The sequence below is a fragment of the Phalacrocorax aristotelis genome, chromosome 1 (assembly GCF_949628215.1).
Source record: "Phalacrocorax aristotelis chromosome 1, bGulAri2.1, whole genome shotgun sequence".
In the NCBI taxonomy this organism is placed as follows: domain Eukaryota; kingdom Metazoa; phylum Chordata; class Aves; order Suliformes; family Phalacrocoracidae; genus Phalacrocorax; species Phalacrocorax aristotelis.
In genome coordinates this window covers 1,097,725-1,124,640 of record NC_134276.1, presented here as the reverse complement: position 1 = coordinate 1,124,640, position 26,916 = coordinate 1,097,725, and the positions used below count along the sequence as shown (strand labels likewise).

The window sequence follows — 26,916 nt, the reverse complement described above, 5'->3', positions numbered from 1 at the left end:
TGGGTTGGGGTTTGAAGATCGCCAATGATGGAGACTCCACAACCTCACCGGGCAGCCTCTTCCAGCGCTCAATAGCCTGTTGACTCCTGTCCTGTCACTGGGCACCACAAGAAAGAGCCTGGCACCATCTTCTTCCTCGTCTCCCGTCAGGTATTCACACGCATTGATGGGATCCCCCTGAGCTTTCTCTTCTCCAGGCTAACAGTCCCAGCTCTCTCAGTCTCTCCTTGTACAAGAGGTGCCAATCCATTCATCGTCATCTTGGCCCTTTGCTGGCCTCACTCCGGTATATCCATGTCTTTCCTGACCTGGGGAGTGCAGAACTGGGCACTGCTGTGTCTCCCCAGTGCTGAGCGGAGGGGAAGGATCCCCTCCCTCGCCCTGCTGGCCACGGTCCCCCCGACGCAGCCCAGGACACCCTTGGCCACCACTGCCCGTGGCCAGCTTGGTGCCCAGCAGGACCTTCTCTGCCAAGCTGCTTTCCAGCCGGGTGGCCCCAGCCCATGCTGGTGCTGGGCTTGTTCCTCCCCAGGGCAGGACCTTGCCCTTGTTGAACTTGATGAGGTTTTTATTAACCCATTTCTCCAGCCTGTCAGAGCCCTTCTGGATGGCAGCACGACCTTCTGGCATATCAGCCACTCCTCCCAGTTTTGTGTCTGCTGCGAACTGGCTGAGGGTGCACGCTGCCCCATCATCAGGGCCATTAAGGAAGCTGTTAGCTTCAGGACAGTATCAGCCCCCTGCGGTACCCTACAGACCTCCGCTGTGCTTTCTGCTGCTTGTCATGACTCTTTGAGCCCGGCTCTTGAGCCGCTTTTCAATCCCACTTCGCTCTCCACTTATCTAGCCTGCATTTTGTCTGCTTCTCTGTGACAATGTTCCGGGAGACCGTGTTGGAGGCCTTCCTGAGTTCAAGATAAACAACATCCACCACTTTCCCCTTCATCAATCCATGCTGACTGCTCCCAGTCACCGCCTTCACCTTCATATATTAGGAAAGGGTTTCCAGGATGAGTTGCTCCATCACCTTCCCAGGAATCGAGGTGAGGCTGACTGGTCTACAGTTCTCCAGATCCTCCTTCTTGTCCTTCTTGAAGACAGCCGTGACATTTGCTTTCTTCCCGTCCCCAGGGCCCTCTTGCCATCAGCATGACCTTTTAACCGTCATCAAGAGTGGCCTCACAATGACATTGCTCAGGTCCCTCAGCACCCGTGGATGCTTGTTTAAGTGTTCCCCACGCTGATCCTCCTCCACCAAGGGTCAGCCTTGCTCCAGCCGTTCCCACCGGAGCCCACATCCCTACAGTTGGGCAGCCCCAGGGGCAGGGGGGGCCCCAAGTCCTGTCCTGTGCCCTGGATGAGGCTCAGCAAAGCTGAGTGTAAAGGGAGGTCAGCCTGGGGAAACCCCGTGAGCTCCCAGTCTAGGGGCATCATCGCTGCTGAGGGATTTGCCCGGCAGGGAGATATCCCAGCTCCCGGCGCGGGGCACTGCCCTTCGCAGCCTTGTGCTGGGAAGAGTCGTCGTGGCTCTGCTACCTGTGTCATAAATTACAGTTACACTGAACAAAGCGTGGAAGAAAACGCTGCAGAGAAGCGTCTTCTTCTTGGGCTAGAGCTTATGAAATGCAAAATCAGAATATCGTGACTGCTTCCTCCCATACACACCTGAGAAACTTGGGTGCAGAAAGGAGTGTAGAAGCAAGGTTTCCCTGGCGCTCAACAGCTCAGCTGTCGTTTTTCTTGGGTGTTGAATTGCTTTTCCAAGCTGCGTTCGTGTGTGTCTCCACGTAGCGAGGGCTTGGCTGAACCGCCAGCTGCCGGCGTGTGCGGGCGCACGCTTTGCTGATGCACGGAGGCGGGTGGTGCCTCACCTCTCGTACCTTCGCTTAAAAGCAGAGCAATTCCCTCCTTCAGAGAGTGACCCCTTGCCTTGTCGGGACCTCCCCTCTCTGTCCCGTCGCAGGGGCAGACACATCTCCTCCTGCCAGACCTGGGCAGCCTCATGATGTGTCTCATTCTCCCCAGCGCTCTCCTGATCCATGACCACCTTGCTTTCTAATTCCCATCTTCAGAAATCCCCTGTGCTTCCAGCTACCCCCTCCCAGAGCCGGCGGGCAGGCCGAGGCGAGGCCGAGCCGGCTGTTCCTGCGCGGGAAGCGCCTTGCTCTCGTGCTCGTGTGAAACGTGAGCGATCGAGGCAGCTCAGCGCACACATCTCTAATTACAGGAGAGACAGGGGGAGAAGGAAGGCAAGAACATATACTTATGAAAATGTTTTAGCCGAGGCTGCAGTAACCCAGGCTTCTGAACCTGGTTTGCCAGAAAATTTAGCGCAATGCACTTGTGGGTTACGCCCCGCGCGCCCCTACTCGGTACAGTATAATCTTGTCTTGTGGATAGGATGAAGGACAGGTAGATGAATTAGAGCGCCAGCGTTACAGGGGGTGGTCTTTTGACATCAGAAAGGGAAAGTGCTTGTGGTTCAGGAAAAAGCAGGTTGTAATTATTGCTGGCTTTCTTGTGTTTGAATTTGGTGTAGCATATCTGTGAGCGTTTTCAGCTGCATCCCGGATGGGAAGGGCTCTGCTCCTGGAGACGGAGGGGGAAGGACATCGCCGGATGCGGTGGCCTCCCAGGTCCCCAGTGGCCAGTGTGTGGTGGCAAAGAGATCACAGAAGCATTAAGGTTGGAAAAGACCTCTGGGATTACCAAGTCCAACCCCCAACCCAACACCCCCAGGCCTCCTAAACCATGGCCCCAAGTCCCACGGCTACACGGTGGTTGAACCCCCCCAGGGACGGTGACTCCCCCACCTCTCTGGGCAGCCTGTGCCAGGGCCTGACCGCTCTGGCAGGGAAGGCATTTTCCCTCACATCCAACCTAAACCTCCCCTGACGCAGCTTGAGGCCGTTCCCTCTCGCCCTGTCACTGGTGACTTGGGAGCAGAGACCAGCCCCCCCCTCACTCCAGCCCCTCTCAGGCAGCTGCAGAGAGCGAGAAGGGCTCCCCTCAGCCCCCTCTTCTCCAGGCTAAACCCCCCCAGCCCCCTCAGCCGCCCCCCAGCACACTTGTGCTCCAGACCCTGCCCCAGCCCCGCTGCCCTTCTCTGGACACGCTCCAGCCCCTCAAGGGCCTTCTTGTCCCGAGGGGCCCAAACCTGAGCCCAGCATTCGAGGTGGGGCCTCCCCAGGGCCGAGCACAGGGGCCCCATCCCTGCCCGGCTCCTGCTGGCCACACCAGGGCTGACACAAGCCCGGGGGCTGGTGGCCTCCTTGGCCACCCGGGCACTGCTGGCTCATGCCCAGCCGGCTGTCAGCCAGCACCCCCAGGGCCTTCTCCGCCGGGCACTTCCCAGCCCCTCTGCCCCAAGAGGAGATGCCCTGGGCCTGGACACATCCAGAGAAGGCGATGTCCCTGTTTCGCTGTGCTCAGTGGAGTCACCAGCGGAAGCAAGAGCAAAACTGGGGAAACTACATGAGAAACAGAGGCAGTCAAGCTGGCAGAGGTCTGCTGGGCTGTCGGTCTCTGAGCAGGAGGGTGGATCCCCAGAAATGTGCAGCTACAGTTCATGTGCAGCTGTACACTGAGCTTAATCTTACTGAACGGCTTTGCTTTGCTTGGTTCTCCATCGAGCCCTGGAGATTGATCAGGTTGAGAAGTGCTGCCTGGGGGCCCAAGATGGTAGATGGTGCACTTGAAAAGTTCCCACATGAGCTGGTTCCCTTCGAAAATTATTTTATTTATTCTAAAGCTACCTTGGCAGTTCTTCCTCTCTCATCATTGTTCTCTGCTGGCTCCGCCTCTGCCTGTGTGTCTCGAAAGCAGGTGTTGTTGCAGCTCAGTTTGGGGAAATGAAAACCGTGGGCTGCTCTGTCTTCACTGGGTTTCTTTGCCTCACGTTGGCTAGTTAGGAACCCGTTTGCCTTGTGAAGAGCAAGGCTGAAACTCAGTCCTCCTGAGCAAAACCAGGCCAGCGTGAAATATCATCTCCACCTTTGCTGTGCGGGAGCCTGCAGGCATGCATCTAAGCGGCGGGTGCCCGTGCCGGGGAGCATCCCTGCTCCCGCAGAGCCATGCGTGCTGCAGATCCCATGTTACCCAGGCGCCGGTGCCGGAGGGAGCGCGGCCGAGCCCTCCCCCGAGCTCCTGCGAGCACCTCGCGGGACACCGAGCCCTGCCTCAGCGGCCGCGGGGTGTCAGGGTCAGTGTTTTCGGGGAGTCACACACGTGGTAGCTCCCCCGGGCGCTCTGTCCTGGAGGTTTGCTCCAGGTCTGGCTCTTGCCGTGGCTTATCCATCCCAGGCCAGCTGTTGTGCAGGAGTGCCTGAAATCCTCTCTCCCTCTCCACGCTCATATTTACAAGGGAATGTGATAAATTCAGTATTGATTCCTTCTGTTGCACTGTAAATTTTGCAAAAGATGATTAAATAGTGCAATAGAGTCTGCAGGCACCATGGCTCAATATGTTCTGGGCCGGCGTATCGACCCCCTCCATCCGACGGCAGCAAGTTCCACTCCCAGCCGCGCCAGACCAGTAATTAAAATCCTGTGAGACTGGGATTTAGAAACCAATCATATCGCGGCATCGGAGCGTCCAACATCCCACCGTGGCGGGAGCAATAAGCGTGTAAGTGCAAGCACATTTATGTCCATGTCGGAGTGCTTAAGAATAGTTTCCCCATAGGGCAGGGGAGCAAATAGATCCCTCTCTAAGTGTTTCTGGGTACAAAACTCTACAGCGACATAATGTTTGTCATGAATTTAATAGCTCTGTACACACGTGTGGTCAGAGAGGGATGAGGATTCTTTGGTTTCCCTTCCCGTACAAACAAGAATAAGGTAAATTGTTTTCACACCCAGGTGTTAAGTACGCATAAACCAACTTGCACTAGCGTTACCATAACACGAGGCTGAAAGGAGCAGGTAGGTCAACCTCTTTTATAAGGCATGGCAAAGGATAAACGTTGATCTGGCCAGGCTGGAGAGCTGGGCCCAGGGGAACCTCGGGGAATTCAGCAAGAGCCAGCGCAGGGTCCTGCCCCTGGGGGGGAACAACCCCCCGCACCAGCACAGGCTGGGGGGGACCTGCTGGAGAGCGGCTCTGCTGAGAGGCCCTGGGGGTGCTGGGGGGCAGCGAGGTGACCCTGAGCCAGCACCGGGCCCTTGGGGCCAAGGGGGCCAGCGGTGTCCTGGGGTGCATGGAAAGGTGTGTGGCCAGCAGGGCGAGGGAGGTTCTCCTCCCCCTCTGCTCTGCCCCAGTGAGGCCACACCTGCAGGGCTGCGGCCAGTTCTGGGCCCCCCAGGTCAAGAAGGGCAGGGAACTGCTGGAGCAAGGCCAGCGCAGAGCTGCCAAGGGGATCAGGGGCTGGAGCATCTCCCTGGTGAGGAAAGGCTGAGAGACCTGGGCTTGTTCAGCCTGGAGAAGAGAAGCCTGAGGGGGGTCTCATCAGTGCTTATCAATACCTGAAGGGTGGGTGTCAGGAGGATGGGGCCAGGCTCTTTTCAGTGGTGCCCAACGCCAGGCCAAGGGGCCACGGGCACAAGCTGGAACACGGGAAGTTCCAGCTGAACATGAGGAGAAACCCCTTTGCTGTGCGGGTGCCAGAGCAGGGGCACAGGCTGCCCAGAGAGGCTGTGGGGTCCCTTCCCTGGAGACATTCACCCCCCGCCTGGACGCGGCCCTGTGCCCCTGCTCTGGGTGTGCCTGCTCCAGCATGGGGTGGGACGGGATGGGCTCCCGAGGGCCCTTCCAGCCCCACCAGTCTGGGAGTCTGGGAATCTGTTTTTCTGAGCCCAAAATACAGAGTCCAAATTGCCTGAGCCTTTCTGTGCTCTGATCCTTCCCACGCGTTGCCGGAGAAGGTTGTGTTAGAAAATGGTTTGAATTTAACCACCTGGGCAAGCTGAAAGCGGTTTAAGACTTAGCTAATATTTGTAGCATCTCAATGGAAGCCTTTATTTCCTCAGGTGTGTCGAGTCTTGTGCACGGAGCGCAACAACTTGCAAACCTGGCTCCCCTTCTTCATCCTCATCATCAGGTCTGAGTCTGAGTGGTACGTGCGGGGCTGGGTAAGGCACCGGAGACCGGCACTGAGCACGGTGATCCCCTTACCAGCTGCCGTGGCGCGCAGAGCTGCAGGAGGGAGGCTGCCGTGCCGTGCCGTGCCGGGGGTGCACCAGCCGCACTACCCTTGCTCAGGGAAGCACTGCTGGAGGGCACGCTTCTCCACTGGAGCGCTCAGAAGGCAGATCCAAAATAACGTATTTATATTTAACACACACACGTTCTTTATTTTTTTTCCCTCTTTCTTCTGTTGCAACCTTCCCGTTTGCCAGATCTATCGGCTGTTTTATGCGTTCAAAGGGAAGTACAGTCCTCTACCGTTATTCTTCTGGAGGGGAGGTTCTGGCTGGGATTGTACCTGTGCATGGGGCATATCTCTGCAGAGCTCTTTATTTTCCAGAGTTTCACTGGGGTCACTGAAGGCAAATTTGGTCATTTTGTTGTATTTCGTAATTTTATACGGGGGTGAAAAATCTATGGGCAAGAGTCTGCCCATAAAGGGGGGCAGCAGCCCTTGTCCCAGCGCTGAACAGCGTGAAAGAGATGAAGTAACTGTGAAGGGCTGGTTCCCGTTCTGCAAGTCACCCCCTGACGCGTGTAATCCTGCGTTTTGTGGGGCTGAGGGCACCAAAACGCCTTCAGGACACGACCTGTCTGAATAAATAAGCACTGGGCTGAGCTTCAGGAGGTCTGGGGTGCTTTTGAGCCCCGCCAGCGGCTCGCTGTTCCAGGTCCTCCTCTCTTTCTTCCACCCTCCGTCGCATCCGTCTGCCTGGAGCAGCTCGCGCAGCGATGCGGGACCGCGCCCGGCAGGGAGCACGCTGCGTCCGACCGCGTCCCCCCACCGCTCCAGAGGGAAAACTCGGAGCAGGACAAACGCCCGGCGCTTTCTTCTTCCCAAACAAATCCCCACGTGGATTCAGCAGCAAGCTAATGCTTTCATAGAAGCGTTCGCGGCAGCTCCAGCGCCTCGCGCCCCGTGTGCCGGAGAGGGGTGGCTCAGCGCCTCTCTCTGCTTGCCTCTAATTCAGATCGATTTTGCCAAGCGTGCGTTGCTTTACATTTGTTATCTGAGTTTTGCTCCCCAGCTCACCGCCATCACTCGAATGGCTTTGAATAAATTAGTATTGGTAGTCATCTTTGTCGTGGCGGTATTAGCCCTCGCTCCAGTCACTTGCAGGCGGTCTGACCGCTCTGGCATCAGCAGAAATCCCTTGGATGCCCTTGGAGAGCTTTCATCCCCTGCAGGCCCTGACCTGCTCTCCTTGAAATCCTTTGTTTTCAGTGTTTAAGTCATTATTTATCCATGAGGAGGCTTTTTCTTGTAAGAGTTTGCTTCTTAGGTGAGGAACTCCGAGGTTCCTGGATGTCAGAGGTGCACCTGCATCGAGCAGGTTGGACAAGCCGTTCCTCACATCATCTCGAGCCCTCCTGCTTCACCTTGGTCACCTGTGGAAACTCACCTCCTCAGGCTGGCTTCCAGCTTCCGACGTGGCTAAAAAGAGGTTCCAGTTTCTATTCCTGAAGGAAAGGCTTCTTCTGAATCCTTTTTGACCTGTGTTTTTTCCATTTAACTTGCCAGAGCAAATGCACCCTTGTCTTTTCCTCATCTGGGCGCAGCTTCCAGGCTTCGAAGGGTGGGGGGTAGTTTGTTCCTTAAGGCCCTAACTTTTCTCGTGATAAAGACTTTCCAAGAAATAGCACGGGTTTCTTTAGCCTTTAACATCCATATTTCTGACAGTTTTCTGCTGGTGGGCTGCTGCTTTGTTTCTAGCAAGGCTCCTGTGCTCCTCTTTCAGCGCAGAGCTCCTTGGCAATGGGTTCTTTGTCAGGGTCTGCTTGCAGTGAAGGTAAGCGCCAGTGCGTGTCCCGCTGCAGCGCGGCCCTTGGGAGCTGAGGATCTGGAGAAAGTCTTTTGCTCTGCCCGAGCCTGAATTAAGGCTCGCTTCTTGTCCTGCGAGCTTTCTGAGCAGCTGCTTCAGGAAGCGCCTCTTAGGCTATGGTTCTGACCACTTTATCCATTTTTTAGTATCACGGTTTTGCCCTTGCGGTCTCTGCGGTTTTCCTTAGCGCGTCGCGTCCCTCCGTCTCTCAGAGGCGGGAGCCTAGCGCTCTGTTTTCCCTACTCGGTCAGCACGTTTCATTCTCTACAAATTCTGGCTGCTACAACCCACTTATCTTCTTTCTGGTTCCAGTCTTTAATACCTACCACCACTGCCCCGCCAGCGGGACGTATTCCTTCACTGCAATAGAGTTTATCCGCTGGCGTTGGGGCACCCCGCCGTTATCTTCCTACCGGTCTCTGCCGCCTCCGTTGCAGCTCGCACGTCCGAGCTGTGGACGCTGCTGCTGCCGCCTGCCAGAAGCACTCAGGGATTTGTTCCCAGCCTGCTCCATGAGCGTTGTGAGCCCTGGTTAAGCTGCGCCTCCGCGAGGACCTCTCCTTGCTGTTTCTTACCTGCCCTTCAGCGTCTGACCTTCATCTCCGGAGCTCTGCATGTTCTGCTTTAGGGGGTCTCTCCTTTCCACGTAGGCTCTCGCGACTCCACGTCCTTCGCCGCCGGATCTTCAAGCCCTACATCGATCGCAGTTAAGCCTGCTGAGCATTTACTCCCATGGCGACTGATGCTTTCAGTCAGTGGAGGGACCAAATATCTTTGATTTGGCCTGACAGACCCTCACAGCCAGGGTAATTAGCAAACACCAGCGGGTAAGAGGGGTGGGGCGGGATGCTAAGTCATCTGGAGTACTGCCCTCAAGTGCGCCCGCCGCTTCTACTTCCACCTGGTACCGCTGAAAATTTTCCTCCAGGTCTTCCCCTGATGAGATCTGAGGACGTTCCCAGGGGAGCGGATGTGCGCAGTGAAATTCAAGCCCTTGGGAAGGTTCGTTCGAGGAGTAGCAGGGGCAGGTCCTCAGCGAGGGCTCAGGGTCACTGCCCAGCGAGCGGAGCGGTGCCCTGTAACGTGTCTCTTGTATGTAGTGAACCGCCAGGCGGGAAAAGCGTGGCAGGATCACAGGCTGGGGTGGCTGCTTTCATATTAATGGCGTATGTTAAAAGCTGCTTGCGAAATATGTGCCTTATTGATTTAAAAACAGGTTTATGTTACTGGAAAAAGGGGTGATCATGCTAATTCAATCACTGAAGGCTCAGGAGGACAGGAGTCTTTTTATATTACTTTAACTAGCCATGTGGAGCAATAATAATGTCATTCCTTGTCAAAGCTGATGGCTGATGACATTGTAATCCCCAGCAGGTAGTACGGGCTGCTTCCTCCTGGTGAGTCCCAGACCGCGCTGGTGTCTGAACCGGGCCACGGAGGGGTGTAACGGCAGGGGCAAACTGCATGTAGCCCGCCGGAGCCGTGCACTTCGTCCCAGTGCTCGCCTGCCGCCCAGAGCCTCCCCGGTTGAGGATGCCGGCCGCTTCTGTGCCCATCCTCAGCAGCGTACCCGCTGTGGGCCTGGGGGATTTCCGGGCTCTTCTTTCCGGGATTTAGTCTCCTTTGCCAGAGAAATTAGGGTTGGTTTTTTTTCCCCTTTAGGGGAAGCTGTGGGTTGGGTGCTGCAGAGTCTGCCGCAGGGGGAGGGGGGCTCCCAGAGCCCCCTCCAGCGTGCTGGAGCACAGGATGGGCGAGCGGGGCCGCGAGGGGTCCAAGGCGGTGGATTTGGCAGAAGGGCTCCTCGCTGAGCCTGCGGAAAAGGCTTGGGGGGCTGCCGGGTGCCGGGCAGGGCGATGAAGCCTGCACGGTGCCATGAAGTGCCCTGGAGGTCCGTGATCCGGGTACTGTCCGTCCTTCTTGCTGTGCCGAGGGTGGGCTGAGCCCTCTCCGCTTGGGAGAGGCTCAGAGCTGGGGCTGAGCCTGGATTTGGGTCGTGGTCAGGGAGCAGCCTTGGCCCCGGGAGGGCTCGCTCCGTGCTGACCTGTCAGTGTAGGGCTGGGCCGGGCACCGTCCTCACTGGGAAGGGTCTGATGAGGACCTGAGTGAGAGGAGGGACCTCGAGGAACCCTTGCTGAAACGACGTCGTGGTGAATAAGCAACCCCTGTAAAGAGATGTTTGCGAGAGCAGTCCCTGGTCGGCAACCTGATGCAAGAAGTTAGCAGCTCTGCTTCTGGGAGCCCGGAGATGGCTTTACACCGGGGAGAACAGCTTTCCTTGGCTTTTCTGACCGAAGCTGCGCTGTCTTCTGCACCAGCGACTCGCCCAAGCGCTCGGTTGCCGCCTTCACCGCACCTGCAGGACGCAAAACAAAGGAAGACAACGGGATGTCGAACACTTTGGCATCTTGTCGACCGAACAGGTCAGCGCTGCTGTCCGGCTCTTTTGCAGGCAGGGCCTTCGCAGCGGCACCGGGCCACAGACCATCTCGCGCTGCTCGTAGCAGCTGTGTCCTCCGTCCCCCGAAACAGCTCCTGTTGAGTGGTCTGCAGAGGAGAGGCTCGGAGCCAAACCCGCCACTGGAGGTTACCCCTGAGGGTGCCCAAGAGCGGCAGGAGCTTTCGCAGCATCTGGTTGCGCCGTGAAACAGGGTCCTCACGCTTCCTCCTTTCCTTGTCTTTCTGCCCAGGGCTTTCCCAAGCCTCTCTGTGCCCAGTCTTTGGAGAAATGTAGCTCTCCCGGCATCCCTATGGGCCAGCTGGTGCCGCTGTGAGCCCCGTGCTGTCTGTCCGAGGTATGAGACTTGCTTCAGCAGGGACCCATCTGGCTAACGCGCCCTGAGCCACACCTTCCAGGTCAGCCTGCGGCGGAGGGCGGAGGGCGAGGACCGAGTCGCCGCAGGGTCCCGGGGCTGCCGAGCTGCAGAGGCCGCAGGGCTGGCCATGGAGCATCGCTGGGGTGCTCCTCTGAGCCCTGCGCGAGCCCCCCGAGCCCCCGGCATCACCTGCGAGCGCCCGGCATCCCTCACACCTCCCTGCCATCCCCACCTCCTCCCTGACGCCAGCGGAGGACCCGGGCACCAGCACCCGCCGCGTGGCGAGCGCTATTGACAGTTACCCAGAATCTGAAGGAATTCAAGACAAATTGTTAAGAGGATGGAGTTAATAAAATTTGAAAAATTGAGGCCTGTCACTCTACTAAACTTTTTTCGATACCGCTGACAGAAACATATTTCCCCAATGAGTGACCTTATGCAGCTGCTCCAGCGACGCGACGCCGCGCGGACGCTGGGAGTGAACCAGCGTGCTATTTATCAAATATTATAAGCCGGGGCCTCCTAATATGAGCGGGGAGGTGCGGGAGGAGGCGACGGACTCGCACAGCCCGAGGTGTTGCCCAGGTGTCGATCTCCAGCTACAGACAGCTAGTGGGAGGTGACAAATTGCCTTCTATTAAGTCTCCAAAGGTTGGCGTCCCCTCCGCCGCCGCTCGAGCCAGCTGCCGGGGTGGGAGAGGGCAGGGGAGGAGGTGGGGATGGGGAAGGGGGTCAGGCCGGGGCGCTGACGAACCGGTCGCCACTTTTACCTTCTATTAGCAAGCAAAGTGACACGGTTATTTATTGCGGCGTAATATTTTATTGCTGCCGGTACTCGAGGTTGGAATCGACCAGTTGTAGGAGTCGGGTTCTATCAATTATTGCAGCAATTAGTCAAGTCGTCAAAGCCATTAACAGGGGGATTAGGCCAATATTGGATAGCCATTATTGATAGATCCAGGGGAAGGGAAAAGCCAAACAAACCCTCAACCTTCATCTGAAATGAGAGCAGGCCTAGCCTCGAGGATGTCATCATTTGGAGAAGCCACAAAACTTGCCCCCCTCCTCGCTGCCCGGAGCAGCACAAACCTGGGGTGGGTTTCGGCGGTGGGGGCGGGGGGGGGGGGCCCTGGGAGCACCGTCTCCTTAAAAGATATTGAGTGGCCGGCCTCGGCAGTATATAATCTCACCTGTCTCGATCATATTCTTTATTTGCAATGACAAGGCTTGCGATAGAAATTACTCTGTGTCGAATGTTTATGGAGCACATTTTTCATTCTGTAAGCAAATATAGATCCCTGATGCCAATGCTTAGAAATGGCTAATCTCTCTGCCTCCCGCTCGCAGAGGGTCCTCTCGCTTCCTTCATATATTATGATTGCTGCTCGCTTTTATTGAGCGCTCCTGGTGCTCTGCGCTCCCCTGCGTTGCAGAAGCAGGCGCTGCAGCCTGGTCCGCCTTGTGCCAAGGTACCCGCCTGGCTCCCGCCTTTCCAGCGGGATGGAGGAGGTGTGCCGAGCCTCTTTGCAGAGCGGGGCTGCTGCGGCGGTGCCCGGGCTCCCGTTGCTCACAGCCGTGCATGGGCACCGTCAGCCTGCCCTTCCCAGCAGCTCGTCCCCTCCGGATCACAGGCGAACGGGCCAGACCTACTGAGCAGGGGAAGGGGCTCTCCCCTCGCCGGGCTGCTTCTCACGGCTCGATAAATGCTGCTGCTTTGAAACGGGGCGGGATGGTCAGCCCAAGCGCCAGCTTGAGGGGTTTGAGGCCAGTTTGAACGTTCGTTCCTGTAACCTTTGGTGTCTGGTGGGCGGCAGCAGGCTGTCGTGGAGTCACAGAGTGCACCGACGTCAGTGCCGAGTCCCTCTGCCTTAGAGATACCTCCTGAGATGCCGAGAGATCAATCCTGTGAGACCTTGCTTGCCTCTCTGGCTGTTCCCCAGGACCCCCCTCTCCTGATTTCGGACTGTCCAGGGTCACTTTTATATACTTCCCATCACGGCAACTGGGACCAGTTGGGCTATGCGTGTTCTTCCACGTCTGGGAAGGGCACAGGGGTTGGAGAGCTCTCTCCACGCGAGTTTGTTTCTGTGAGGGTGCCCGTCTGACTCCCTCCAGTTCAGGCTTTGGGGTTTGTTGACTTTTTTTAAAAATTGAATTCTAAGGAAGAGCGTGGTTTTCCCCCAGAAGCCGCTCCTGTGGCGTAGGGTGGCAGCTGTTTAGCAGGCTACAGCCATCGCCAGCTCCAGCGTGGAGGAACAGGGAGGAAGGGTAGCGTGTCCAATTGAAGCCGTAATGGTCCCATGTGGCTCCCACGGGACGGGGAGCGGGTGCTTTTGTGAAGCTGTATTTTCTCCTGGTGACCATGTGCTCTCATCCCCCACAGCAGCTCTTCCCTGCCAAGCCAATTGTTAGCAGTGACAATTCCTTTTCTTGTTCCCTGGACACCCGTGCCTGTAACCGCTGGTTGTACATTGTCCCTTTCTGATCCAGATACCCTTTGGAGCAAAGGTTAGGAGGGGACACGCGCTAGGACGGGAGACGCAAGATGTGCTTCCTGCTCATTCTGCCCCGAGACTGAACTCGCATCCCCTGATCTTATTAATTCCTTCCTGCCATCAGGTGCCAACCCCCTGCAGAAGAACGAAATGGGACACACGCCCCTGGATTACGCCCGCGAAGGGGAGGTCATGAGCCTTCTGAAAGCGTCGGAGACGAAGGTGAGCCTGAGATTCAGGTGGCTTTCTGGTTCCTTTCCCGCTGCAAGAACGGTTTTAAACAGGACCCGGTGCGAGGGGCGGAGGAGCCCCTTGGGGCGCCTGCACCTCCGCGCTTTTTCGGAAGAGGTCTGTATGAATTAATGGCACGACACGGAAGGGGAAAAACCACCACTCCTGAGGTATTGTAGCTGCGCCCGCGGCCGAGCGCCCTCCGCTTCCATTTGAACATTTCTTCCTCGGCAGCGGCCTGCGCAGGCCAGAGATCTGTTCTGTAACCCCTTGGCCAGAATACGGTCAAATCAGGGGGTTGGTTTTACTGCATTTTCTAAAATTCCTGGTAAAAGAGCCAGGCCTGAGGATGCAGCGTCCAGCTGTGGGCCTGGGATCCATGCATTCACGAGCACCACTCTGAGGGAGAAGACGCCCATTTCGGCTCTCTGGCTGTGAAACGCCCGTCTCGTCCCTCCAGCCCCTCTGTCTCCGTGAGCGGGCTGGAGCACACGCTGTCCCGTTCATGAGTCGCTGTGGCAGGGTATTTTAAAGAGGGGAAAGAGCCATGTTTGCCGTCATGGCTCCAATAAAAACCCCAGGAGTAAGCAGATTTACAGGGGAGCAGGTTATTAGACAGCAAGGGATCTGCAGCCTCAGGTCAAGGGTTTAAAATGCCTGGGCATGAGGCCTCAGTCAAGTAGGAGCAACCAATTATCAGCCGGTAGGAGAAGCCGTCGCAGCAGCGATGAGCGATGCCTCCTGAGCATCATCTCCCCAAGGATCTCGCATAAGCCAGGGCAGGAGGCTGCCCCCGCTGCCCGCTGGAGGGGGGTACCGGCGCCGCCAGATCGCAAAAGCAGAAACCGAGGCACGAGGACGCCGGGTTTGCTCACGGTTGCGGACTTGTCCTCTGAGCTGGGGCACCTCCGAGGTCGGTCCGCGGGTTTGGAATTTGAATTTGCATGCTGGGGACCTGACGTTAAGAACTTGCCCACAAGTGGAAGAGGAAGGCAGTGAAAACTGTGTCGGTTACTGCACTTAGATATTACCATGACTTAAACCTGCCAGGCAGCGAAAGGGCTGCCCTGTCTGCGCTCGCCTAGCAAAGTCATCGCTCGAGTTGAAAACCACATTCCCGAATGCTGAAGCCAGTGCTAGAGCGGGGGGACGGTGATCCTTCCGCTGGGGCTCCCCGCGCTCCATCGCAGCAAAGGAAACCCTGCCCGCGGCGCTGCTCTGCGGAGCTGCCAGCTTCTCGTGTTAGCCAGGAGCACAGCTTGGGCGCTTGGACGGCTCTCCGGGCCAGCTTTAAGGATGAAAAGTTGAGAATAAAACACTTGAAGGAGGTGGGGGGGGGGAGATTTTCTGCCGGGTAAATGGTCTCTGGAGTCCAGCGCTGGCAAGGAAACCTGCCCCTAACAGTTCGAGAAGCTGCGCTGGTTTTTATGCTTAACTAATAGATGGAGAAGAGGAAGGAAATATATCTATAGGGATGTTCCCGATGCAAGTGATTGTACTTGTATATAAAACATAAGACAGTCAAGCCAGCTCGTGATGAATATTCAGCCGGGGGGGATGTGGTGCTCCCGGGGTTGCATCCACCCCAGTATCTGCGTTCCACCGAGAGTCTTTGAGAATTTATTGCCCATTTTAATCACCGCTAGAGAATGAATTGGCAGCACTATTACTGGATGGGCACATCCCATAGATTTTATTTACATATCCTTGTGACAGAATAACAAGGAGTTTTCATATGTATTTTTAATTTATTTTGATTCCCTTTATTGTTTTTTTTTTTTTTTTAAAAAGAGAATTCTGCGTGTGCTTTCCGCGTGCTAACCCACACTCGCCTGGCGTTCAGGGCTCTCGAGCTAGTCCCCATCGTGATGCAGGCCAGCGAAATTTAACTAAGCTGTCACGTACCTAGGGCTGAAAGGACGGGAGCGGCCCGTGAAACTAGTGCCTTCTATCTAACCAGAAGGGGAGCAGCCCCAGGACTGATCTCAGCTCTCACAGGTCTGTCTCTGCCGTTCAGCTCCTCTTTGCCGGGGTGCACTGGGCCCGGTCGGATCCCTGCAGCGGCCTCCTCGCTCCATCAGTGCCTGCCAAAGGAGCACTGCAGCCGGGACGAGCGCGCAGCGGGTCCGGCGGCACCGCGGCTGCGCCGGGAGACGGCCCGTGGGAGGGCAGGTCCCCCCAGAGCAGACCCCGAGCAGAGAACCGTGGTGGGACAGCCTGGAAAAAGCACCATAACTGGTGCAGCCTTTTACCCTCGAAAGGGACTTTCTTCCTACCCAGGGACTTTTCCGATGTTGGTTTTCCAAGGCGGGGGGAGAGGGCGTTGGGGAAGAGGGGCGTCCCCGCCTGCTCTTCGTGCACAGCTCCCCACCTCTCGTAAACCCAGGCGAAATCGTTCGGTGCCGCGACAGCGCAGCTCACCTTCTCCGCCCCTTGAGAAAGGCAGAAAAGGAGGGAGGAAGAAAACACTTGCCAAGAGATATAGAAAGACACAGATTTATGACAAGAGCAGTGCTCTGAGCTCGTGGCGTCCCGCAGCCTGGGGGGAGATCACCGCAGACACGCCGGTGTCCGTCCCGCAGCGCTGCTCCGCTGGGATCCGCAGGGAAGTTATTGCTCCGTGTGAGGCATCAGGGCTGATGGCATCTCTCCATTACGCGCGAGACGGATGGCACCAGCCAAAATTGGACTTTTTGCTATTTATTTTTCTTTTTTTAAACCTCTGTCAGAGTCAGCACTAGCCCGGGAAACACTGCCAACCTGGCCGGGGGGGTTTTATCCGCTCCAGCTCCGGCAGCGGGATCCTGCCACAGCTTCTGTGACCGCTTTCTGGTTTTGTTAGAGGTGTTTCCCCTTCGGGAAGGTGGGCTCAATGCCAGGGGCAGTTACGTGTGTTAAGTTACTCACTCTGCAAACCCTTTGGGCTCTTTATGTTCTGTCTGTAGCTGAGTCTGGCTCTGTGGGACGGCAGCGGTTTCACTGGCCAACCCCTGCTTGGGCTGGGGAAAGGTGCTCAGCAGAATTTGCAGCAGTTTCTAAAGACGAGCAAGGGCTGGATTTGTCCTCTTTCCTCTAGAATTCACTGCGCTGTAAAACCTGCTCCTGCTTTGGGATTCTGCCTGTATCCCATCCCCGAGCATCGCGGAGACGTGCTTGTGTCGTGTCTCCGTAAACTGCGCCGTGCGCTGCCTCAGCCTTCAGCTCCAGAAACGGTCCGGCTGGGAGCAGTACCTAAGTCGCCGGCTCTCCAAGGCCCTGCTTCCTTGTGAGCTGGAGGTGGAAGAAAGCAAAAGTCCTGAGGAAAGAGCTTTTGCCAGTGCCGTCCGTCGTGCTGCTGTGGGTTTGTCAGCAAAGCAACGGTGCCCGACTTCCGCAGCGAACACCGCAGGGCACGGCGATGCTCTCCCATCCCTGCGGGATGCTGCCGGAGTCTTTCAGCAGGGTGTGTGTGCAGGGTGGGAAGGCGAATATAAGTAGGACAGTCAAGGCCTTGTTTTTCAAAATCAGCAAGCTCGTAACGGGTTAAGAGCTCATTAGGAAGTTTGGGCAGGGTCAGTGTTCCCTCTGTGTCGCCGGTACAGCAGCAGTGCCAGGTCTGGCCTTCCCACCGGCTGCAGAGCCGGTTCCCGAGTGCTGCCCATGGCGCAGCAGCTCGCCCGCTTCTCTCCGTTCCCCCCAGCCCCTATCCCTGGCAGATCCAGAAATTCCCTCTTGCCATGGCTTGGGCTGGTGCTTCCAGACTCCTACGGAGCTGCACCTGCCCTGGCTGCTTCCCAGCGCCGGGGAGCGGTGCTCTGTCTGTCCAGGCGTCAGACAGATACCCATGCAGGGCTCTGCGGTCCTGGAGGGGGGGAAAACTCGATGTACGTACCCAATGCCCCTGTTGTTGCTCTGAAAAGCCTCTGATCCCGACGTTTTCTTCCTTCCCGCAGTTCCAGGAGGAGCAGCGCAGGAGGGAGGTGGAGGAACGCCGGAGGTTTCCGCTGGAGCAACGCCTGAAAGAGCACATCATCGGTCAGGAGAGCGCGATAGCGACGGTGGGCGCAGGTAGGACCCCTCGCGCGCCGCCCGCTCTGCCCTCCCACATCATCTGCTCCACGGGCAAAGCGAGCCGTTCCCCCATGCCCCGATCTGAGGCTGCCTCCGAGCGGGTCGCCGAGGCTGGCGGGGGACTCACGGTGAGGCCCAGCCGATATTTGCTGGCTGTGAGAGAGAACTCTTGCTCCTCATCATCACAAGAGGGGCTGTTCCAGGCGCAGCAGCAGAGAGGAGCAGCAGATGCTTTCTCCCCAGTGAGGTGCCTGCAGGCCCTTTCACTCAGGCCGATTCCTCCCCAGACTAAGCGTAGTAGCTGGAAGGTCAGAGCTGGCCCCTGAGGTGCCCACTGCGACCCTTTGAGCACGCAGACAGCTCTCAGCTACACGCCGCGGCTGAACGTGACGACACTCGAACATTGAGCTACATTTTTACAAGCCTCTTTGTCTTAAGTATATCACTCATCAATAATTCACGGACAGTTTTATATGGCTTTTTGTATATAAGCCCCTCTCACGCAGGCTGCTTTGGGGAATTTTTCTGTATCTGTATCCCGTACAGATTTGGGGATCCAAATACAATTTGGAGCATAAAACACAAGCATGTTCTTCAGCCGCCTGGCCAGGTGTGCTACGTCAGATCAAAGGCCAGGACTCGTGTACCAGAGCGTTAGGGAGCTTTAGCAAGACACAGAGTGGGATTCCCCCGCCCTGCTCTCCCAATGTCCATCGCTTTGCAAGCCAGGAATACTCTGAACCAGAAGTACCTCTTTACAGCAGCCCTCGAGAGACTTTTCTTCCATGAATTTGTCCAAGTTTCTCTTGGATCTCCCATAAACGTCCGGCCTCTGCAGCATCCTGTGGCGGGGAGTTGCATAGCTAGTGAAGAAACAGACCCTTTTATTCCTTTAAATCTGCTTCCTGGTAGTTTTGCCTGGTGCCCTTTAGTTCTTGCGTCAACCAAAGCGTTTGCTGCTGAGGAACCAGTTGCTCAGCCGAAGCAGCTGCAGTTATGGCACAAGGCTCTTCTTGCCTCGTAACAGACTGATTTCAGCAGGAGTTCAGGGCCCGGCCCCGCTGTGGCCAGCGGGGGGCTGCGATCGTGAGCTCTCAGAGGGTGTTTGGTGGGCGTTTGTCATAAGACACCCGGGCTTTGCGGGAGGACGGGAGGGATGGTAGGGTTATCTGCCGCCTGAGCCCTTCCCGTCGCACCTTTCTGGAGGGGTTGCAGGTCAACACTGAAGACAACATCAAAACAGGAGCTTTTGCAGCAGCGTGTCCCTGTGACATTCCCTGCCGTATCCGTGAGCCCCTACAGGTACAAGGGGACACCATCTGCTCTTGCCGCACCCGCTGCCGAGAGAGGAATGCCGAGACTTAAGAGACTGCGCTTGAAAGCACGCTGCCTTTACGCGTGTGCCTCTGTTGTTGTCTGTCTGGGAAGCCGCGTTAGTTGTCCCTGCTATGGATTGGGCAAAACAAGGGGTTGCTTAGATCCGAGTCCCTTGCAAGTAGTGTGAGCCTGGAGTATCTCGTAGGCTAGCATTTCCTTGTCCGGGTCTGCTGAAGCCCCTTGGCCTTCGTTCGCAAACTAAGGTGCTGGTGCCTTTTTCTTCTGGTGTTTTTCCTGCGCTCCAAATTCTAAGTTTTCAGTGCTTAAAAAAAAAGAAAAAAAAAAAAACAATTAAATAAACACGGGGAATAAATGAGGAGCCTGGCCTCTTGTGGCTGTGAGGGAACCGTACAAGCGTGCGGCGAGGTTTGGAGGAAAAGGTAGTGGTTTTCATCAGAGCAGAGGATGGAGTCGGGGGAAGAATCCAGAGCGTCTTTTAGGCACGCGGGTCCAAACAGAAACCTCAGATTTCAGATGAGCGCAGGCGGTCGCTGCGAGCGTAACTTCATTACGTTGATCAGTTGGGCGCTTTGAGACGAAAGGCTGCTGGGTGACTGTGGAGCAGAGGGGGATGATGCCCGACTGTATCGGTTAGCCTTGTAAACGCTGTCAGCTCTCGCTGCAAACCTTGCTTATGGCAGCCCGGCTCCGGCAGCAGCACCCCTGCAAAGCCTGAGCCGGGGGCACCAGCCTGGCCCTGCCGAGAGCCTGGAGCTGCAGCTGCACGAGCTCCGAGCCGCCCGCTTTCCCTGCCCGGGAGCACCACGCTCTGTCCCTCGCTGGAGGCACCGGCCGGGGAACGTTGCACCCGCCAGAGCACCTGCAGCGAGCAGGAAAGCGGGGTCCCGGGTGTTTGTGCGGGGCGGTTTTCCGCGGTGGGTCCAGCTTGGGGCAGCCTCTTGAAACTCAGGAGCGATTTATTTCATGCTGGACGCTAAAAGACCGTAAGGAAATCAAGGCTCCAGCAAGCTGGGCTGGGTTCGATTTGCTGACCCAAAGCCTGAAAGCCTCTGGATCCTGTTAATAATGCCTTGAACCACCCGCGCATCCCAGTTTAGTGCCTGAAAATGGGGCGGCGAGGTAAGGCCGGGCCGGTGTCATGGCAGAACTCAACGTGCTCTCTCAAAGCGAGCGACGTGCTGTCATAAACACAAACCCCATAGCGGGCTAGTTAACAAAGACGAGTCCTGGGTGATCTGGCAGCCCTGGGAAGAGCCAGCTCTCCCCCCGCAAACCCACCAGACACCCTCTGTGTTTGGAGAGTGGCTCTGCCTGGGGGCAGCAGGACGGGCTAATTGGGAGGCTTTGATTAATGGGCAGCGCCTGTTTCTGACACAGGTGGTGTTTCTGCACATTAAAGCGCCTGCCTTTATGGAGGTTTCTCTTATTGAATTATAGGGAATGTGCTTGATACCCCCGCAGCCTCGGGATATCGGACCAAAAGGTAGCAGGAGAGCCTCCGTCCCCTCCTCCCCCTCTTCCCTTCTGCCCCATTTTTGTTGTTTTCCTTCAGGAAGGGGGAATTTAGAGACATGACTTTTTCTTCCAAGCGCTTCCTGTCGATTTTTGTTATTTATGTTATTCCCAGCTGGTTTTGCTGCCACTTTGCGAGCTCCACGTGCCTCCTGGCTTGCACTCGCCCGTGCGGTTGTTGGCCAGGAGGCTTGCCGCACGCCACGTCTCGAGATTTACCAAGCCTAGCTGATATGTTTAATTTATAACTGCTGCCTTAATTGAATAATCCGATTTAATCCGTCACTCGGTGCATGATCCAAACAGTCTCCAGAGGGGCTCAGCCGAGAATACAAAGGGAATGTGCGCTCTGGGGTTTGCGGCGGGGGTCCGGGGTGGCGGGGATGCGCGGGGGCTGCGGCTCCGGGGATGCTGGCACGGAGCTCGCTGCCGTTGCAGCACCGACAGCTTGACGTCTCTGCCGCAGAGGGAAGGAACCCTTCTCTGCCTTTTCCAGGGGACATATCCGAGCCCTGCTGCTCTCCTTTCTGCTACGTGAAGCAGGACGAGCGATGGCAGGACTGTGAGGAGGTGGACGGTGATGATGATGATGAACCGGTCGCAACGGGGCAGCTCCGAGGGTGCAGGATTCCTCCCCGTGCTCTGACTGGGGACGGCGAGGGTGGGAGGCAGCTCGGCCGTGGCCGCACGACACTCCCCCCTGTGCGGGTTTAGATGTTTGTTTCCATTTTAGCAAAATCCAAATTAAATATTCCCTCTCGTAACGTGTCAGAAAAATACCCAGGCGGGTCGCCCCCGTGATCCCAGGGACTGATGGCAGCCTGGATGCCGCACCCGGTTCACGCAGATGAGCAGCTAAAAGGTTGTGTTGCCAGGGCACTCTCGGAACTGATTACACTCCGAGGCTGCTTAGCTCTTGTTTGCCTTTTCACTCGAGTATGCAGAGGCGCCGGGGCGAAGCAGAGCGTGCTTCTTAAGGGAGCGACAGAAAGCATCTCCTGCCTGAGGTTAAAAACCAAAGGGGGGCATTTCCTGAAAATATATAGGGGTTTCGTTTTGGTTTGTGATCTCATATCTTAAATATTACGCCAGAGGAAGAATACCCTTCGGTACGGCGGCACGGCGCTTGCCGGGCGGCGCTCACTTAGAGGTGGGGGTTCAAAACCACCGCTTTCCAGTGCTGATTTTCTAAACCTTTTGGACTGAATTAATCTGTTACGGCTCTTCCTGAAGCTGAAAAAAGGAGGAGGAAGGAAAAGTGTTGGGTTTTTTTTTAGTGTAGAGATTTTGAATAAAGGGCAGTGCAGGAAATCTACTTTTTAATTGTAAAGCGGCAGATTTTGAGCACGCTGAGCAGCTACAATGTTGAAATCGGTTGGCATTTCAAAGCTGAAGGAAAATGGGTGACCAGGAATATCAGCCCGCCCCGGTCCGAAGGAAATCGGTTTTATTTTGGACAAGACAGGGTCCTCGACGAGTTCGGTATTTGAGCGTGCGTAGCACTTGTTGTTGCCTGCAGGTCAGGTAAGGCTTTGCAAGGAAACAGCTTTGGTCTAGTTTGAGCTTCATCTTCTTCCCCATCCCCGCGCCACCGACGGGGTCCGGCGCCCGCCAGCGCCTTCTCCGGGGATGCGGTGGATCCCGGACGGTGGATGCAGAGCCCGGACGGAGGAGAGCGATCCCACGGTGGGTGCGGACCTGGAGACGTCACCCCGTGGTACCCTGAGCCCGGGCGGTCGGAGAAGCACCGCTGAATGAATTGATTTGATAAATGGACATTTATTACACTCACAAATTGGCTGAAACCAATTTCGGTCACATCAACCCCTGATAACTGCTAGGGTATTGATTTGTGTAAAGTAATACAGTGAATTTATCAGTTCAATAGCGAGCTGAAGGGCCTCTCAGAGACACCGCGCTACAGTTACGCTGTTACAGATGTACAAAATAAAGTGAGAGCGCTGCAGCGACGCTGGAAATGGCTCCGAAGAAGAAGGCCCGGGCGTCATCATCAACCTCTTTGCTTGGACATTGGGTCTGAAGGTCTTAATGAAATTTCAGCAAAGCAGCGCGACCTACCTCCTTTTATTTATTTATTTCTGCCACCCCCGAGGTTGCGGGAGGAAGGGGACAGCTTTCCAAGAGGCAAAGCGCGGATTTCTTGCACGGCTATCAACGGAGAGCGGTCACTGCGGCCAGCGGCCGCTCCGTGGGTACGGAACCCAAGGAGAGGAGCGCTCCGGCGGGCTCTGCTCGCTGAGGTTTGCCTCCTCCGAGCGGGCGCGGAGGCCCTGCTCTCTCCTAGGACGGCGTCTCTGTTCCTCCCTTGCTGAAGCTGAACCGTGCGACCTCGGAGAGGCGCCCGCAGCCACGGCTGCGAGAGCCAGGCGCGCGGTGGCCCCTCTCTGGCGACAGCCCGAACCTGTCAGGTTGTGCGAACCTCGAGAGCGCCGAGGCGAGGCTGCGTGCTCGAACACCTCCTCGGTTTAAGGCTGCTTATAGAAAAGGTTTCGCACCTCATCACTCTGTTGACCCAACTAACCCACTCCTCAGTGACGATCAGCGCCTTCCAGCCGGGTTCTCACACTGAATCACAAGCGCTAACTTTACGGTGGTTCTTTATGAGGTGGTTTATATCCCTGCTACGAGCGCGACGAGCGTTTACCCATAAAGTCTGGTATCCTGCCGCAGAGGGGAGTGAAAAAAGACCGCACTTAACCTCGCTGCCTTCGGACCGTTGAACGTCCTGACCCCTGCAAGTGGTCACTCCGTGCCCCGAAGCAAAAGATTATTACCTTTATTATCTTAGCTGAGATAGCTGCAGAAATTGTCGGCGGTCATGTTATTCCCCATCAATTTTTAAAAAATATATCCACCCCGGGCGTTTGACCTCACATTTGCCGCAGTGGAGGGCGGGGAAGGAGCACGTGCGCTGCCAGGAAGGGCACGCGGTGGGATGCGCTGGGAGATGTGCGGGGACTGGGACGGCCGCGGCACGCCTGGGCTCGCACAGACCCTCCCCTGCACCTCCGCGCCAACGGCACAGCCACCTCCTCCTCTTCCTCCTCCTGCCGTGGCCGTTTTTGGGGGGGCGACGTGGCCCGTGAGCGGCTGGAGGACAGGACTGGATACCCGCCCAGCTTCGCCCCGGACCTCCGAGAGAACAGAGCCGTATCGCCGGCCACAGACGGAGCTGGTCCGCGGGACCGAGCAGAGACGCCTGGGCAGGGCGAGGCAGAGCCGGCCGCAGGCCAGAGCTGCAGCCTGGCTCTGCGCCCGAGCTAATTAAGCCTTGACAGGAGTCGGGACTCATTAGCCTGGCCGAGGCACTGGGTAATGCATCTCGATTGCGTCCAGGCCGAAAATGGCAAGTCCTCGTGCCGCTGGGGCTCGAGTTCCCACTAACTTCACGATCCCTGCGCTCAGTCCTGTTTCACCGGGTGGATGCGGCCCTGGATTTTAAGGTTAAACTGGGCTTTTTCGGCTGTTTGAGCGGTCCCTCCGCATAGCGCGGCGATGCAAGCCTTCATCTTCTGGCTGAGCTGCCGCCGCCTTTCGGGAAGAGCCCTCATCTTTCCCTGCAGACTCCGCAGGGATTAGGGATTCAGTCACACTCCTCTCTGAAAGTCGCTGCAGTGGTTAATTACCCTCATTATTAAAAAAAACTTCTGTCTTATTTCTAGTTTGAAATAAGACATTCACCCAGCCCCTGGAGCATGTTAATTTTGTCTGCTAGATGAGTGAGGCGTGTGCTTTCTTGTGGAGATACTTAATGACTCTGGTCAAGTCAATCCTCAAACCTCTCGCTGTTAACCTCAGTAGACTGATTTTTTTCTTGCTTCTGAAAACTTCAGGTTCACTTGAGGCTTCGGACTTGTATTCCCTAATCCTCGCCACATCTATCGGCTTCCGCCCTACCTGGGTCTCCTCAAGCGCAGGCGCGGGCTCAGAGCAGCTCGGCTGCATGCAGCTCTCCTCAGCAACAGGAGCAGCTCCAAGAGCTCGGTGGCGCCTCAGGGGTCGGTGCTGGGACCGGTGCTGTTTAACATCTTTGCTGGCGACACGGGCAGGGGGATCGAGTGCACCCTCAGCAAGTTTGCCAAGGACACTGAGCTTGGGGTGTCACCCAGAGGGACCTGGACAGGCTTGAGAGGGGGGCCTGTGCAAACCTCATGAACTTAACAAGGCCAAGTGCAAGGTCCTGTGCCTGGGCTGGGGTAATCCCAAGCCCAAATACAGGCTGGGTGGAGAACGGGTTGAGAGCAGCCCTGCCGAAAAGGGCTTGGGGGTGCTGGGGGTGAAAAGCTGGACACGAGCCGGCAACGTGCGCTCGCAGCCCAGACCCCCAACCGTGCCCGGGGCTGCATCCCCAGCAGCGCGGGCAGCAGGGCGAGGGAGGGGGTGCTGCCCCCCTGCCCCGCTCTGGGAGACCCCCCTGCAGCGCCGCCTCCAGCTCGGGGCTCCTCAGCACGGGACAGACACGGGGCTGTTGGAGCGGGGCCAGAGGGGGCACAGCAATGCTGTGAGGGCTGGAGCCCCTCTGCTGCGAGGCCGGGCTGGGAGAGCTGGGGTTGTTCAGCCTGGGGAAGAGAAGGCTGCGGGGAGACCTTATTGCGGCCCCCCAGGGCTTAAAGGGGGGCTGTAGGAAGGGTGGGGGCGACCTCTTTAGCAAGGCCTGCTGTGACAGGCCAAGGGGGGATGGTTTTAAACTAAAAGAGGGGAGATTCAGACTGGATCAAAGGGAGAAATGTTTTACGCTGCGGGTGGTGAGACCCTGGCCCAGGCTGCCCCGAGAGGTGGCCGATGCCCCATCCCTGGACACATCCCAGGTGAGGCTGGACGGGCTCTGAGCGACCTGATGGAGCTGAAGGTGTCCCTGCTCACGGCAGGGGGTTGGACTCGATGAGCTTGGGAAGTCCCTTCCCACCCAAACCATTCCGTGATTCTAGGAAATGCACTTGCGACTCCTCAGTGCAGCTGTACCATCCGGCTGCTGGGATATTTCACCTGAGCTGCTGCTATTAAACATCTTCCCACCGTGTCTCCTGCTGGCAGAGGCAGCATTTCACCGCCAGTCTGGAGGCTGTGATACGCAGCTTCGTTTGGCATGCAAAATGGAAATAGTTATTAAATATGTCCCCTGGCAGTCCACTCGCCCTGTTCCTGCAGGAAGACCTCCTCACGTGCCGCGGGTGGGATGCCTTTTCTTAGGGATCTTTTGTTCTCCCATTCCCCGTCACGCAGAGGGTTTAGTGGGCTGACTTTCCTTTTCCTTCAGGTTGAATTCAGATTTCCCCATTTATAAAGGTGATATCACGCTCTCCCGCCAGCTCCGGGGAGGAAACAAATCCACAGCTCCTCACGGTGCTCCGGGGAGACGCGGGGAGCGAGAGCCGGGGGCTGAGGGACAAGGGCAGAGGCTCAGACCCAGGCTGCATTTCGGGGGTGCCGGTCCCAGGGAGGGGAGCGGGGGCTCGGGGGTGCCGGTCCCAGGGAGGGGAGCGGGGGTTTGGGGGTGGCAGTCACAGAGAGGGGAGCGGGGGCTCGGGGGTGCTGGTCCCAGGGAGGGGAGCGGGGGCTCGGGGGTGCTGGTCCCAGGGAGGGGAGCGGGGGTTCGGGGGTGGCGGTCCCAGGGAGGGGAGCGGGGGCTCGGGGGTGCTGGTCCCAGGGAGGGGAGCGGGGGCTCGGGGGTGGCGGTCCCAGGAGGGGAGCGGGGGTTTGGGGGTGGCGGTCCCAGGGAGGGGAGCGGGGGTTTGGGGGTGCCAGTCCCAGGGAGGGGAGCGGGGGCTCAGGGGTGCCGGTCCCAGGGAGGGGAGCGGGGGCTCGGGGGTGGCGGTCCCAGGAGGGGAGCGGGGGTTTGGGGGTGGCGGTCCCAGGGAGGGGAGCGGGGGCTCGGGGGTGCCGGTCCCAGGGAGGGGAGTGGGGGTTCGGGGGTGCCGGTCCCAGGAGGGGAGTGGGGGTTTGGGGGTGCCAGTCCCAGGGAGGGGAGTGGGGGTTTGGGGGTGCCAGTCCCAGGGAGGGGAGCGGGGGTTCGGGGGTGGCGGTCCCAGGGAGGGGAGCGGGGGTTTCATTGCCGTGTTTGCTGTGGAAGGCAGCGAACACAGAGCTTTGCAGTGCCGCCTGTACAGCGACGTTTAAAGAGCTTTATTTTAAAAGCGCGGGCGAGCTGCGGATCTCTGAGCAGTGTCCCTCTGTTCTTCTCCCTCGGATGCTGCTGTTTTCCTCTGCTACCTTAAAGAGAACATAGGTTCTCGTTCTCAGGCATCTTGCCCATTTCGTGCCCTGCTTCTATCAAACATAACGCGCCGCGTCTTCGGTCGCGCTGACGCCCGGCCGCTGCCGTGCGAAAGGCACGCGTCAGGGACCGTCTCCCCGGAGCCTCCCCGTCGTTTATAACGCCGTGTGGTTTTAGTTTATGTCGTTTCCTACAAATATCACCAAACGCTTTACAACGTGCACCGATCCATACGGCAAGAATAACTCTTTTTAAGAGCTGTAATGCGGGCCGTGTTTAAATAATGCAGATAAAT

General features: G+C 57.2%; 1 protein-coding gene across 1 annotated transcript in view; it reads left to right on the top strand.

The window, feature by feature from the left end:
* Window positions 1-26,916, top strand: part of CLPB (ClpB family mitochondrial disaggregase) — an 86,527-nt gene that overhangs the window by 40,410 nt on the left and 19,201 nt on the right. The window contains 2 exon segments of the mRNA XM_075104298.1: window positions 13,380-13,477; window positions 17,419-17,533. Coding sequence (XP_074960399.1) covers window positions 13,380-13,477; window positions 17,419-17,533 — 213 coding nt within the window.